At 40.3% G+C, this 14,786-nt stretch overlaps 2 protein-coding genes across 2 annotated transcripts; one reads left to right on the top strand and one right to left on the bottom strand.

Moving 5' to 3' along the window:
• The first annotated feature begins 265 nt into the window (after nt 1–265).
• LOC120777005 (centrosomal protein cep290) lies at nt 266–12,469 on the top strand. The gene is made up of 17 exons (XM_040108107.1): nt 266–534; nt 600–703; nt 776–955; nt 1,019–1,459; nt 1,818–2,404; nt 2,464–2,653; nt 2,711–2,834; nt 2,887–4,014; nt 5,355–5,508; nt 5,566–5,791; nt 5,852–6,633; nt 8,239–8,371; nt 8,444–9,003; nt 9,066–9,198; nt 9,255–10,294; nt 10,357–10,552; nt 12,023–12,469. The coding sequence occupies exons 1-17, from the start codon at nt 312–314 to the stop codon at nt 12,350–12,352; spliced, it is 6,531 nt and encodes a 2,176-aa protein (XP_039964041.1). The 5' UTR covers nt 266–311; the 3' UTR covers nt 12,353–12,469.
• On the bottom strand, nt 12,430–14,241 carry LOC120777006 (nedd8-activating enzyme E1 catalytic subunit). Its single transcript, XM_040108108.1, has 5 exons — nt 13,957–14,241; nt 13,213–13,882; nt 13,049–13,130; nt 12,761–12,986; nt 12,430–12,698 (listed from the first exon to the last, which is right to left on the bottom strand). Exons 1-5 carry the CDS (start codon nt 14,138–14,140, stop codon nt 12,490–12,492), a joined length of 1,371 nt encoding a protein of 456 aa, XP_039964042.1. The 5' UTR covers nt 14,141–14,241; the 3' UTR covers nt 12,430–12,489.
• Between the last annotated feature and the right edge of the window lie 545 nt (nt 14,242–14,786).

The raw sequence follows: 14,786 nt of genomic DNA, 5'->3' as shown, positions 1-14,786 counted from the left end.
ACAAAGGATTTAATTACTGTTAATTTTTCATATAATTTGTCGGTGAATTCTATAAGCAATGGAAAAGTTAGTAAAAGAAATCACCCCAACACCAAAACACCCTTAATAACAGTGTTACACCATGGTCAAAAACCAGCTAGCGGTTTTGTTTTTTGTTTAGGTTTTTGTTTACCTGCAGTTGCCTGGGTGACCAAATATTTGATGTCATTAATGCTGTCAGTGTCACAACCAGAAAAATTAAACGCCAACAAAATAGCAGGAATATCCAACGCGGGTATTTTCTTTTTAATAATAATAAGTGTTAAAGGAAAATGGAAATATCCGAATTAGTGTCGGCACGTAAATTTCGTGAATTTAATACGAAACAAAAAGAGGAATTATATGAAACTTTACTGCAGTTAATTGTGTCCATAGAGGAGATACCCAAGAAGTCGCTGCGACGCACTTTGGAGGTGACTTTGGCTGTTTTGCAATACAAAGGCGATCAGGCCAGCGCCTTGCGGTCACGACTAGAAGATAAAGAGAGCAGTGATGGTAAGCAAAAGCAATAAATAATTGGCATTCAAAAATATTCTACGAAATTTGGATGATTTTTATAGAAGATTCACGTACCGAACGGTTGAAGGATGAGAACGAAAGGCTTAAGGTTATGTTGGAAAGACTGGATGATGAAAAGTCAGAACTGAAAGCCAAAGTTAAGGAGGTATTAAATGGTGCTTAAGCGCAAAGATAAAAAAAAATAAAATCTTAAAAATTTAATCATATCTTTGAATAGCTCACTGAGGATATTTTTCAACTTCAAAAACGTCTACAAGAGGCCGCACAAACTGCGGCCACAGAGGTTAGCGATAAGGACTCTTCCGATCCACTCTCAGAGTTGGACAAACAGGAGGATCTACTACGAAATATCAATTCAAAAAATAAGCACATAAAACGTTTACTACGCGAAATAGAGGTTTGGCGATTTCAATATAGTATACATCGTATAGAAATTGTTTTTCTTAACGCAAACTTGCAGGCACTTCAAAATCAAAATATCGCACAGACAAAAACCATCATCGAATGTGAAACCGAATTGCAACAGAACAAAACGAAGCTGCTACAACTTAGCGCCGATGTAACGCTCGTCGACAGCGAACGGAAGGCGTTAAAAGAAACCGTCAACGAACTGAATATTGAAATTACCCGCTTAGAGGGCAATATTACCTATCTTGAGGAGGAACGTGAGAAAAGCGAACACGATTTGAAGGCTTTCATTGAAAAATTAGAAATAAAAGCGCAATCTTGGAAAAATATGCTGGATGCAAAGGAAAAGGAAATGAAAAAGTTGCGTGCGCGTCTGGAAAAAGTCGGAGAGGCGACGAGTCTCACAGAGCATACAACGCATGCAGGCAAGGATGATTTGGGAAAAAATAACGTTAACAGCGATGATGATGAGGAAACCACGAAACTTTTACATGTAAGTAGCATAACGGTTTGGTGTATAATCAGTTGCTTCAATCCATTTGGTGAGTGCAAAAGCTATCAATCAGTTCTTTCTAACGAAACTGCAAGTCATGCGATATCTACGTTACTTTTTGAGCATTTTTACTTCACATACTTTCTCCCTCTTTAGCGGTAGAAACCAGCTGATCGTAAGCACTAACGCTTCTTTGTAATATTCGCGTAATAGTGTGACAACTTAAGGCTTTTAAGCCATTCAACTTCATTTCAGAATTCATTGAAATTAGGTTTGATTTCTTTGTTGAAAGTAGTTTCCTTTTCTACAATGTGGTACTGTCCACGTCTGTTATGACTTTAAACCCGTTCTCTTACAGGCCCTTGAATCACGCGATAAACACATCGAGTCGCTTGAGGCCAAGATTAAATATTTGGCCGAAGAAATGATGTCTTCCACCAGACTAATGAACCAATTGTCCGCTGAAAAGGAGGAAGCACGAAATCCTAATAAAAGTCGTGCTTGTTGCAAGACAATTGAGGAATCTCTGCAGGCAGCAAATGAACGTTGTCGCGAACTCTCCGAAATGTTGGAGCGCAGTGAGGAAGATAATGCGCTTAAATCCAAGCAAGCTCTGCAAGCGATTTCAGCACTGGATGCCTATCAACGCGGTGAGGATGGACTAGTAAAGGCGTTACGTAAGTGCACCGCACTGGAGCAAAAGGTAATCTCACGAGACAAGCAAATACGCGCGCTGATTATGGAACTCAATTCGATGCATGAAATAGCACATGAAAATGGCATATTACGTAGACGTTTGAACATACCCGATGATATGATTATATCAGCGAAAAACTTGGTAGCAAAAGAGCGCAACAAAGAAAAAATGATCGAAAGGTTGACTTTGAAGCTGCGCGCCTCGGAGGAAATGCGACTTCAGCTAAAGTTAGACAAGAGTGATTTGAGGTAAGAAATGTCGTTCTTTGGAAAGCACTTGCTATTTTTATATACACTTTTAACGGCAGGAAGGAGTTGTTGGAGTTACAGAAGCAACTACAAAAACCCGCTCCAGCTACGGTCGAAGAAGATAGGGCGACATTGGACAGCCTGCACATTCCCAGCGAAGTCGGCGAAGTTACAGACAGTATAAATGCAAACAATGGCGAGAACAATGAGCAGGTTAAACTCTGTACGAACTGCAAATTGTCGCTCGATGTGAGTCCCTAAATAACTTTAGCGCTTAACTTTTAAATATAAATATACATCCAATAGATACCAGATGAAACCAATCAGGTTATAGCCACCAGTCAGCTGAAATACCAGGATGTACTTGATGAAAATGACACATTACGCGCGGGCATGATGGAGATTCTAGAGAAACTTCGAGAATATGATGGTACAATTATTGTATTTTTCAACGAATATCTCAAAAATCTTAATATTTTTAGCTTCCTCCGACCACATCACCATCGACACGGAAATGCTCTACCGACTGCTCGAGGCTTTGCGCACTAGCTCGGTGCCAAATACTCCGAAACGACTACAAAATGAATTGCAAGCTTTGAAGGCACGTGAAGAGGCTTTACGTACGCTTATAAAGGAGCAACCGCAAACGCAAAGTCCAGCTGCCGAAGAGAGTGACGAACTTAGCTCTGTGGAAAGTATGCGTGAAGGTAGCGAGCAACGCAATGGCTACGAAGAAGATTTAACCTTCAATTTACCCAATCTTATGGACTCTTCCACACGCCCAACTACGCCGAACAAGAATATCATACAGAAAAAACTACCAATAATAGATGGAGAATCGGTTTGTGTAACCGAAACACGTGATCTCGAAGTACAAATATCCGAATTGAAAATCTACCGCCGGAGGTTCGAGGATCTGCAACAGCAAATGAAAGCAAGTGACAACGAAGTGATACAGCGTTTGGCTGAACTGAGTGAACAAATTATCAGCGCACAACTAGATCTCAATAAAGAAAAATCTTCTTACGCTTTCATGCGTGAGGAATATGATAACACGCTCAGCGAAGCCAAACAAAATGAATTGCGTAATATCGAACAGGTGGTAACTTTGCAAAAGGAGCTGAATGCGCTAAAAGACAATTTGACTTCTCTCGAAGTAGAACGCGCACAACTAATGAATGCCGGAAATTACAGCAAGGAAGACTACTTACAAGTGCAAGCGGACAATACGAAACTAAGAGCACAACTTGCGTTTATCGTTGAACAGCTTTTTGCCGGCAAATTAAGTGACGAACTTCGAATACCAGATATATGCTCCGATTATGGTATTATTGATGAAAACCTACAGTTGGACTATTTAACCATCGAGGAATATCGAGGTTTACAATTGTCGCTGAAAGAAGCACAGCAGCAGCGCGAGGAATCGCTGCGAAAGTCAGCACAGCTAGAGAGTTTACTAGAGATTGCACAGTGTCAAATTCAGTCACAGCAAAAGTTATTGAATGAGATTACAGACAACCACGTTAACCTACGACATCTAGTCGCCGACCTACAGAGCAACACAGAAGAAAAGCTACTAATGGCGAAAATGCAACGAGAACTCGACGGAGGTAAGTATACTCGTTTCACCATTATGAAATCAATACTTTGATATTTAGATCACTGGATAAAACTTTGGTATTTACAATATCCAAGAGCATGAGTGCATGGGCAGACGTTCCAGAGGAGGACTCTGCGGAGGATGCAAATTCAATTGAAAACCCTAAGACATTTATAGCTATATATCGTCCGAGCCCAGTATTTCTTCTTTTTCTTTATTGGCGTAGACACCACTTACGCGGTTTTAACCGAGTTTACAACAGCGCGCCAGTCGTTCTTCCTTTTTGCTGTTTGACGCCAATTAGAGACTAGTGTAGCTAGATTCTTCTCCAAATGGTCTGAGAAATGGAGGTCTTTCTCCTACTCTGCTTCTCCCGGCGAGCGACTGTGTCGAATACTCTCAGAGCTGAAGCATTTTCATCGATCCGGATGACATGACCAAGCCAGCGTAGTCGCTGACGCTTAATTCAATGAACTATATCAATGTCCTCGTATAACTCGTGCAGGTCATCGTTCCTTCGAATGCAATGTTCGCCGTTGTCAATGCTCAAAGGACCATAAATCTTCCGCAGAACCTTTCCCTCGAAAATTCGTGACGTGTTGTTGCGAGTTTGATAACTGTAGATATTTCACCTTTCCCTCGTTTACTACCAGACACATTTGCTTCGCTTCCTTATTCAGTCTAGAAAAATCAGAACTAACGGTACGGTAAGCTCTGCAGTTTGTAGTATTTTCTCCAACAGTAGATTGAAGAAGTCGCGCGATAGGAAGTCGTCTTGTCTGAAACCTCGTTTGCTATCGAACGTCTCGGAGACGTCCTGCCCGATCCTAACGGAGCTTTTGGTGTTGCTCAACGTCAACTTACACAGCCGTATTAGTTTTGCGTGGATACCAAATTCTGACATAGCGACGATCTTTTCCAAGATTTGGCGCATGATCCATATCTGGGCAGTTGTTGATTTTCCAGGCACACGAAAGCCACGCTGATAAGGTCCAATCAGTTTGTTGACGGTGGGCTTTAGTCTTCCACTCAATAGAACCTTATATCCGATGTTGAGGAGGCTTGTCCCACGGTAGTTTTGTGGATTGGGCAGAGCACATTTAAATTCCAATCGTCGGGCAAGCAGTATTTACTTCGCCTTAATTTACTCTGTAAATTCAAGATTCCCAATGGAGAAACTCGAAACATAAGAGGATATTTTCTCTGTTAAAAATATCTAGGTCTTAGGCTTCGATCGAATTTTCAAGCCTTATCTGTTTTCATGCAGATTATCCTATTTAAGAATGTTACCGTTTTGACCAAAAACTAAGTTTATATAAAAGCGTTATTTCTTCTTTTTTTCTCTTAAAGCCAAACAGGAATTATCGAATTTGCACTTTGACTTTGATCAACTTAAACAGAAGTGCGCTCTATTAGAGCGTGATAGCATCGCAAAGGAGCAAAAGTCTGTCGAAATATTCGAACGGTTTCAAATTGAAACTCATAACAAGGAGGTTAAAATTAGGTAAGATTTTTTAAATAAGCTTCAGAACCAGTTTTAATATAATTAACAATTTACTAGATTTCTTCAAAAGTCACTTTACGCTCTCCGAGAGAAATATGCCAAATTTACACCACTTATCTTCCTGACTAACTATATATTCGCATATACCAAATTTGTAAAGATGTCTCTTCGAAAGGCAGAAAAGAGTAAAGACAGTGAGCTAATCGAATATGTTAAAAATGCAGTTATTAGTAAGTTAAAAACCGAGAGTGGAGTCGCAGATGAGTCACAGAATTTAATTAAGGTATGATATGAAAAGAAAATAATATAAAGATATTTATTAAATGAAATAAAAAATCTGCAGATCATTAAGGCAGAAACACAGTGCAAGATCCTGGAAGGAAGCCTAAACGATCTGCAAAAGAGGCACGAATCCCTGCAAGAGGAGCTGCTGGAGCAACGCTTAAGGTCAGCGAGAGAAACGGAGCACTGGCAAACAATTTCAGCGCTTTTCGGCATAGATGAAAAGGACACCAGTGCAGTGGAACCTGCTGTTGAGGATATCAAAGAAGTTGATGGAAAAATTTCAACGCAGAAAAATGTAGCTACCAATACTGAAACCCCAGTGCCAGCTGAACGTAAAATATCGACTAGCCCAACTCCAAAGACCGTTAGAAGGCAAACAACCACGGTAATGTTAGATAAAAGTCTCTCACCAATCGGCTCACCTATAAGACGCATACAAAGGGTAGATGTCACAACGCAAACCTCTGTGGCAAACCCGCCTGCAAGTTCGGTTGAAACTAGTGCGAAAGACAATGAAACGTCGGAAAAAAATATATCCAGAGACAGAGCAGATACTAATGTAATAGCTAGTACGAGTGAGCCAGTACCTCAAGAGACTGCTATCGACGATAAAAATAAAACACCTGTCGTCAAAGTGGCGAGTAAAGAAACTAGCGACGCCATAGTACAAACGCCTTTTGGAAAGATGGAATGTCAAAGTGTGCAAACTGAAACTTCAATGACCGTTGAACCATTAAAACCTCGGGATGAAAGCTCAAGCAAGGAGCTTCAAAAACGAATTATGGAAATGCAGGAACAAATGAACAGACGAGATGTTGATCTTAACGAGTGCAAAAATGCGTAAGTTTCTAGTTTATAAGGCTTTCCTCAACTCTTATATTTAATTCCTAAAAGATGTAACTCCGAATGATTGTAGATTTTCGTTTGAAAGGCAAATGCAAATCAAAAAACTTTAAGTGGGTTTTAGGCATGTAGAAAGCCAAATACCTGCTCGTTTGTCAGTTGTTTTCGCGGAGTCGAGTAATAAAAAAATTCCTCAGTTATCCCATAAGATAGTCCATACTTCCGAAATGCATTCGAAAATTTTTCTAAAAGTTTCATACAATCTACTAACGGTAATTACTCTAAACAAGAGCTGCACTCACAATTTTGATCCACGTACATTCTGATTATCAAATAGTCAAGAGAAAGATTGAGTTAAAACACCTTCGGAGACCAAAACTGACAAGATAGTCTGTTATATAGATAGATAGTAAAATTAAGTTTTTCCACTGCGATCTATTGTGCCCACCTCTGTACCACATATGGTCACTAAGGTCCAACATCCTGAACAATCCCAGGAGCCAGGAGTAGCAGGCTAGTTCGTCGGCCAGCCAATTACCGGCTACCCCTTTATGCCCGGCACCCAGATTAGTTGTACGCGGTTGCACATTGATATGCAGTTTAACATTCCTATACACTCCTCTACTAAAAGCGATTTAACCTCATACGCTGAGATCGCCTTTAGTGGCTAAGTACATCGAAACACTGGTTGCGATAGTTGCGATAGAGATTGAGTTCTGCACACTGACTTAGAGCACAGACTTCTGCTTGAAATATGCTTGGATGGTTTTGTATGCGTTCCGATGTTTTCGAGCCGTCAGTGTACCACTGGATAGAGCTGCCCATCAGCAGTATGTCCAGATTGGAGTCATTCCACTCCGCCTTACTGCCGAGAGTAACTCTAAAATTCTTTGTAAAGTTGATCTCCTTTGTAATGCCGTACCTTGGAAGAAGGACCAGTGGTGTGTCTTCCACTAGGGCCTTCATTTGTTAAGAGGACTTAGATGCCGTAAGTGAAAATAGGCCTTACAATCATGGCAAGGTTGAGTCTAATGTGAGACCAAGTAATTTGATCCAACTGCATACTGCAGCCGACACGTTCTTTTTCTCCAGTGCTTTGATCACACTTGCGTGGGACGCATTATCAAAAGCACCTTCGATGTCAAGAAAGGCGCATTTCGCAACCTTGGCATTTTCCAGTGAATTCTGGAGTTCAGCCGTGAGTTGATACAGAGCAGTGTTAATGGACCTGTCTGCAGTCAGTGATACAATCAAAGCCTTTAACTTACCAATCCAAACGGGGTTAGATCTTCAAAATAAAAGTCCTTGGCCGAATAAAATCTGGACCAATTCCGGTAACGTTCAAGCGGTTGTGGTGGAATTGTACTGGTTGTCGCAGGTTAAACTCATATCTATCCACAACAGATTCCGACATACTAAACATACTTATGTCTTGAATGCAAAGACTCCCCGTATAACAATAACTATCACTTTGAATGCCACGCAAAACCACCTTACTTAGCACCCCTCTCGCTTTGGTCCGAAGCCATCGAAACAGCCTGTTTATAACAACAAATATTGCAGGTAAGCTTATTACATTTTATTTTTTTTCCCCATTTGCAGATTATCGTTAGCTAATAAACGCATTGAAGAGCTCCAGGGTAAGCTGGACATTTCTAATTCTTCAAAGCAGCACGAAGCCGAACCCAAAGCAGCTGCTGAAACGGCCGCCGACTCGAAGAGCGATATCATTGAAGTGAGTATATTAATTTTACATGTACGGTCCCCTACATTATAAATTTTTATTAATTTGAAATTGAATTCACAGAAAACCATATTCTCATTCCATACATTGCTCGGTGAAAAAGACAAAGCTATTAGCAAATATCAAGAGCTCTTACAAACAGAACGTGAACAAGTTCAAATTACCACCGCGAAACTCAACAATGACATTGAGGAACTCAAGAACACGGTCGCGAATTTGAACTTCAACATCAAGACGAAAGACACCGAAATACTCGAATTGAAGACGAAGCTGGAAGTAGCGAGCGTACGAAGAAATTCTGCTGAGAAATTGGATGTGGCTACAGGCGCAGCCGGTGGTGGTGGCGACGATAGCGGTGATAACAGTTTAAATGAGTTGACCGATGAGAAAATTGAAGAGATGTTCCAACAAGAGCCTGTAGCGGTAATAGCGGATGCACAAAATGAACGAGAACCAGAAACCACAACAGAAGGGAATACCGAGCAGTTGGAGAAGCAGGACACAGAGTCACTAAAAGAGACAACAACGTTGCTCAAGCAAATAAAAGAACTGAAAGAGAAAGCCAGCTATTGGGAGAAAGCGCTTTTAGTTAAGGATGATGAACTAACACTACTGAAAGAGAAGTAAGTTCAACAAATGTTTATAGATACGCTTTGATATTTACAGAGAAAAGTATTTATTGTAGAGTGAGCCTTTATGAAGAGCGTGAAAAATCATTAGAGTGTTCTGTGAATCCAGAACTGGAGCAAATGCGAACGCTACTGGAGGAGAAGGACAAACACATCAACGATCTGACGGAGACACTTAATAATTTTCATGTAATCAACCTAATTGTATAAATTTCACTATTGAACAACACTGTCTTCCCTCTTAGGATGACCAAAAACGCTTTATTAAAGATTCCTCCAGCTATTCGGCTGACCAGATCGCAAAACTGCATGCCGATCTGACGCGCACCGAAGCAACAAACAAAATTTACCATACGCAAGTCGAAGCACTGCGACGACAAATCACCAACCTGACACAGAGGGAGAAGCAAGCACGAGAACAGAATCAGTCGCTTCGTAACCAGCTCATAAAACGTCCGGTGGTCTCAATTAAAACCGAACTAAATGCACGAGTCAAAACAGAGAACCTGCAGAAAAGGATACAAACACTCGAACTGGATCTGGAAGATGCCCGCGCACAAATACAACGCCAACAGATCGTACTCGAAGCAAAACGTGCGAAGAGTGCCTCCGAAGTAGGTTTGTGGGAAAAACAGAAACGTTGGCAGCAGAATGCTGAGAAATTCAAAGCTAAATACGAAGAGACAGAAACCGCTTTGGAGAAAACACGTGCGCTATTGCAGTCGGCACGCAACATGATCGCCCGCTTGGAGAAGGAGAAGCAAACACACGACGTAAGACACGGCAGAGTAAATCAAAGTGCAGGAATACAAGCTATGAAATGCTGTCGCACACCCTCTTGTCCGAATCTGCAACATGGTGGCTGCAAGTACACGCCATCAGAGAGTCCGGAAACATACACTGGCGCAAGCAGCGAATGCAGTTCTCCGGTGCATAGCGCGCTCAACCGCCATAAGCATATTGACGCGCATTTCTACGCTTCAGCTAGCCGTGATGTTAACGCGTACACTTCGACGGAAAAAAATCAACCGCATGCGGAGCTGATGGAGGCACTTAAGGCCCGGATCGAATTGCAACAGCGCAAAATTCTTGCTATGGAGCTGGAGGGCAAAGGCAGCAACGCGCTGACAACCGAAATGGAGAAGTTACAGGAAAAATTGTCAGAGATTGAAGCGCAGAATATACGTTTGGAGGCGAAAAATCTGCAGTTGCAACTTGACAACGATCTCTTACGACAAGGCGATGGCACAGAGCGTTTGCAAAAACGCATCAAATACCTGGAAGAGTAAGTGTGCTTTATTCGTTTATAACTTAGAGAAATCCGGTTTACTTGTTAATCTTTCACAGTTATATAATTGCTTTAAAAGAGGAAATGGCGCAATCTGAGGCACGACGAGAATTATGCAAGTGTTCGGGTATCAAAGTGAACACTCAGTTGGGTCAATCAGCGGAGCAAACCATCCTTTCATTACGCGGTATTGTGGAGAAGCTACGCGCCGAGAATAAATTCTTGAAAGATGGACGACGATCGTGCGAATCAAGAGTGAGTATAAAGTAAATTTAGTAAATCAATAAATATGCGTCGGTTAGTAACGTTCCCACGACAGTCGAGTTTAAATAAGTGGAACGAACCCGTGTTATTATGCGACATAGGACTGTCAACTCGACACCATTCCTCTAAATTATTTCAGGTATTTTTTCTGTATCTACACAAACAACAACAACAACATCTGTCATTAGTAAAACACGCTCTACCATTTTCATTGAGATAACTCACATATTAGCCAATTATGTAGGTGGTATAAGCTCACCCGGAAATACGAAAATCTTTGGGAAGTATTGACCTCATTCAACATTCAACTCTTTTTTGACACACAGACTAACTATTATCAGGAAAAGATTCTCTCCGAATTCAATTATACATATACTATGTATTGGTCGATAGTTTTGATTATCAATAGGCACTGGTGTACACATATCCGGCACCTAAGAGCTTGAACAGTTTCGTTTCAATTCGGAAGAGTTTTGGTCCGGTCTGATTTCGCCTATTTTCACACTATCATAAGAAAGGTTGAATTCCTACTCTGCATCCTCGCCACGCACCGTTTCCAACTCTAATGTTAGATGCTATATCCAACCCGTGTGGAACCTGGAGTCACGGCTAAAAGAAAGGAAGCTTCAGCGGAGCCACTCCGAAATATTCGGTTTTAGGGTCGCTGAAGTCTAATTGCAGCGTCTGGTGGTTTAAGGGATTCGTGATGGGAGAAAGACTCCGTCGTCATATTCTGGCATTCACTCCAATTGATGAGCGTTTAGCCAAACTCCGCATCAGAGAAAAGTTTTTTTTTAACATAGCACTGATTTGTAACCACGCCCCGACGGAAGAGAAAGACAATATAACCAAACAAGCTTCTTATGAGCGGCTGGAGCACGCTTATGACTACTGGTCTCACCACGATATAAAGATTGTGCTTTTAACGCCAGGGTGGTCAAGAAAGGCAGCTTTGGTACAACAGTTGGAAAATCCTCCAAATAGGTTGAGGCCAATCGCTTTCGCAAGGGCCCGAAATATGGTTGTTTGTACTACATAGATTTAAGCATAAGACAATTGGTCAAGCTACATGACTGTTTCCGGATCGAAAGTTCGTAGCCAGATCGATCAAGTTGTGATAGATGGACAACACGTCTACGGTGTCCTTGACGTGCGTACACTCCGAAGACCTAACATCGACTCGGACCAAAATCTTGTTGTAGCGAAGATACGCGGCCGCCTCTGTACAGCAAAGCACGCCCGTCAACTAGCACAGGGAAGGTACTACATCGAGAAGCTACAATCACAACACACAGCTAAACGGTAATCTATTCGAAGTGCATCCTAATCTGAAAACTCAATGTGAAGGCGAGAGCGAAAAATGCCAGTGTACCCTCTATTTCGGCATTGCCATTCCATTATTTTTTTAAGGCTTATTTGCCTAGTCGAGCATATACGATTTGTCCTTTCCTTCCTTTTCAGAATACAAACGAAACTGCCAATGCCGACTTGAGTCGATTACAAAAACTGTACTCGGAATCGCTGGATAAAGTAGCAGGTTTACAAGACGAGTTGAATAGGAAGGCGAAATGCAAAATTTGTAGCAAGGCACCGAATATGGCGCAGACTAGTGACGAACTGGCTTTCATAAAGGAGCAACTTAGCAAAAAAACACAACTTTTACAAAAAGCGAAAGTTCTACTCACACGTGCCGCAGCCAAGGAAAAGGTGCTCAAGGAGCAATTGTTAATGTGGAAGCGTAAATGTTCTGAACTTCAAAATGTACCAGTTATAGATGAGATAAGTGAATAATTATACAGTTCCACTTTACAATAAATCATAGTATTAAGTTATTGAATTAGTTCCAAATGCTTTATAAATTATTGGAATTGTAGTTTCGAAAAGACGATAATATAAAATCATGTATTTCCATATAAGAAACAAATTACTCATTTCATTTCCACTTCATTGGGATGGTATTTTAATATTAATGTTATTGTGGTGGGCATATTGACATCACTGACCATAATGCTTGCTCCATCATAAAGCCCCAACTCAGCCAGAGACATCGTGAGATTAGCACGTGTTTGTTGCTCTATACTTTTAACTGCTGACATGTACAGCGTTTTGTTTTTACCATCTATAATTGTGGTTAAGCCTAGATATAATAAAAATTTCGTTAAGATCGGAAATTTTAAGTATACTATTTTAAACACAAACCTGGACTCTTCAATTGAAAACGCTGACTTTCGCAGAGTATTTTAATTAAATCATCGAGCGTAGTTGTGTTTGGATCATCGACATTTAAATCCTGTGGTGTGTTGCTACAAGCCAGACATGTATCACTTTTTTCCGGTGGGTAAGTGTAAGTGTAAATGCCTTCAATGTCATTAAAATTCATGTAGTTGTTCATATTATCGTAGCAGCTCGTGCCCAATTTAAAAACCTTTTGAAAAATACATAAATATTATTAATTCATGGGTAAGTAAAGAAGTGCTTTGCAATTACCTCTGTGGCACAAGCAGCCGCAATAACCGCGTTGGTGCTTGCAACAGCTGGAATGATGTTTTTAATAACGCCCTGCACCAATCTTTCAATGACAGAAATATTTTTAAAAGGAAAACATACAGAAATAAATGTTTGGGGCTAATCTCATAAAGACGTTCACTTACCTATAGGTAATTCCCGAAATATTATATTGATTGGCACGCTCTAGTGAACGTTCGTACACCCATGCGACATGTTGCGGATCATCACCATCGAGTGGCGCGCTAAACGGATTCTCTTTCTCCCATTGAATTATTTTAACATATTCTATGCAGTGCTCTGGCAAACGCGGTGTATTAGCAATTGTGCACAAGGGATATGTCACTTGTGGTGGAAACAAATCTAGAGTACACTCAATACATGACGTGAGTCCAGGTAAAATTACACGCGCATTTCCTTTAAAGCCTTCAGTGCCACCATCAATCAATGGTATTATCGTAGATGGATCAACACTACCATCTTCATTGTAATCAAGCATAGATATTAGCATACCGTTAATCCAACGACGTGCAACAATGGAATCTAATCCACATACAATAATGTGAAATTGTGAATAAAAACTTTCATCGAAGTCTTGAATTTTAGCAAAATGTGAAGTTACATGACAAGTGGGTACACGCTCATTTATAAAACGTGCAGCACATTCTGCTTTCGATAATCCTAGGTCTTTGCGTCTGAAAAGGAATTGGCGATTCAAATTAGATAATTCAATTGTGTCCATATCAATGACATGCAAATTGCCAAAACCCATCATAGCAAGATCCTTTAATAATTCACACCCAAGGCCACCGGCACCTACAAATATATGCAAAGATTTATATTTCTTAAAAAATATATATGTACATATATACACATAAGTTCTTATTTACCGATGACTAGAATCTTAAGCACAGTCTGTAAAGCTTCTAAATTTTCGGCAGATGCGGTGAAGTCAGATTTGCAGAACGGACCCGGTCGTTCTAATATATGACGCAAACTATTCCATCGCTTGCTATTTAATGACATAAGTTGGTTTGGCGAACCAGACAAAACCGATAATATATCTGTAGCCATTTTCACTTAAATACAAGCTTAGCAAAAATAGTTTAATGAAATGTTGAAAAGCTAACTAAATATAAAAATTTAACTATCAAATCAGCTGTTTTCCAACTATCGCCCAGCCGGCAAAACACAACCCATAATGCCAAACTTGAGAATTTTCCCCTTTTGTAGTACATTATTGAGGATAATACCCTCTGAAAGTGTATATGTTGTTTTTGCCAAAAAAACTGTAAAAATTTTAAAAATATAATGACAAATTTTCCGGAGATACCTGGTTAACTAAACAGTTGCCGCCATATATGGACTTTATTTGATCGATCATTTTGTATATCAGAAATATAGTAGAGAGGACTAGTCGTGTATATATAGAAAAAAATATAGTGTCTTATTCATCCATTATTTCACGCTTTCATATCGTTAGTGACATTCCGCAGAAGATAGCTATTGGCAACAATTTGCATATTTATTCTAACAGTTATTGCCCATATTTTTCTGCTAAGAATACTTATGTTCGGGCTGTAAAAGCCCATGCATTGTTTATATTATGAAGAAAGTCTTTCTAGATAACATGCAGCGGAAACTATGTACATCTTGCCGCTCCATTAAATGGAAACTGAGCTTTCAAAACTGGAAAAAATATGTTATTGCCAGCAATAGT

This window comes from Bactrocera tryoni, chromosome 5, assembly GCF_016617805.1.
Source record: "Bactrocera tryoni isolate S06 chromosome 5, CSIRO_BtryS06_freeze2, whole genome shotgun sequence".
In the NCBI taxonomy this organism is placed as follows: domain Eukaryota; kingdom Metazoa; phylum Arthropoda; class Insecta; order Diptera; family Tephritidae; genus Bactrocera; species Bactrocera tryoni.
This window is presented reverse-complemented; position numbering and strand designations above follow the sequence as displayed.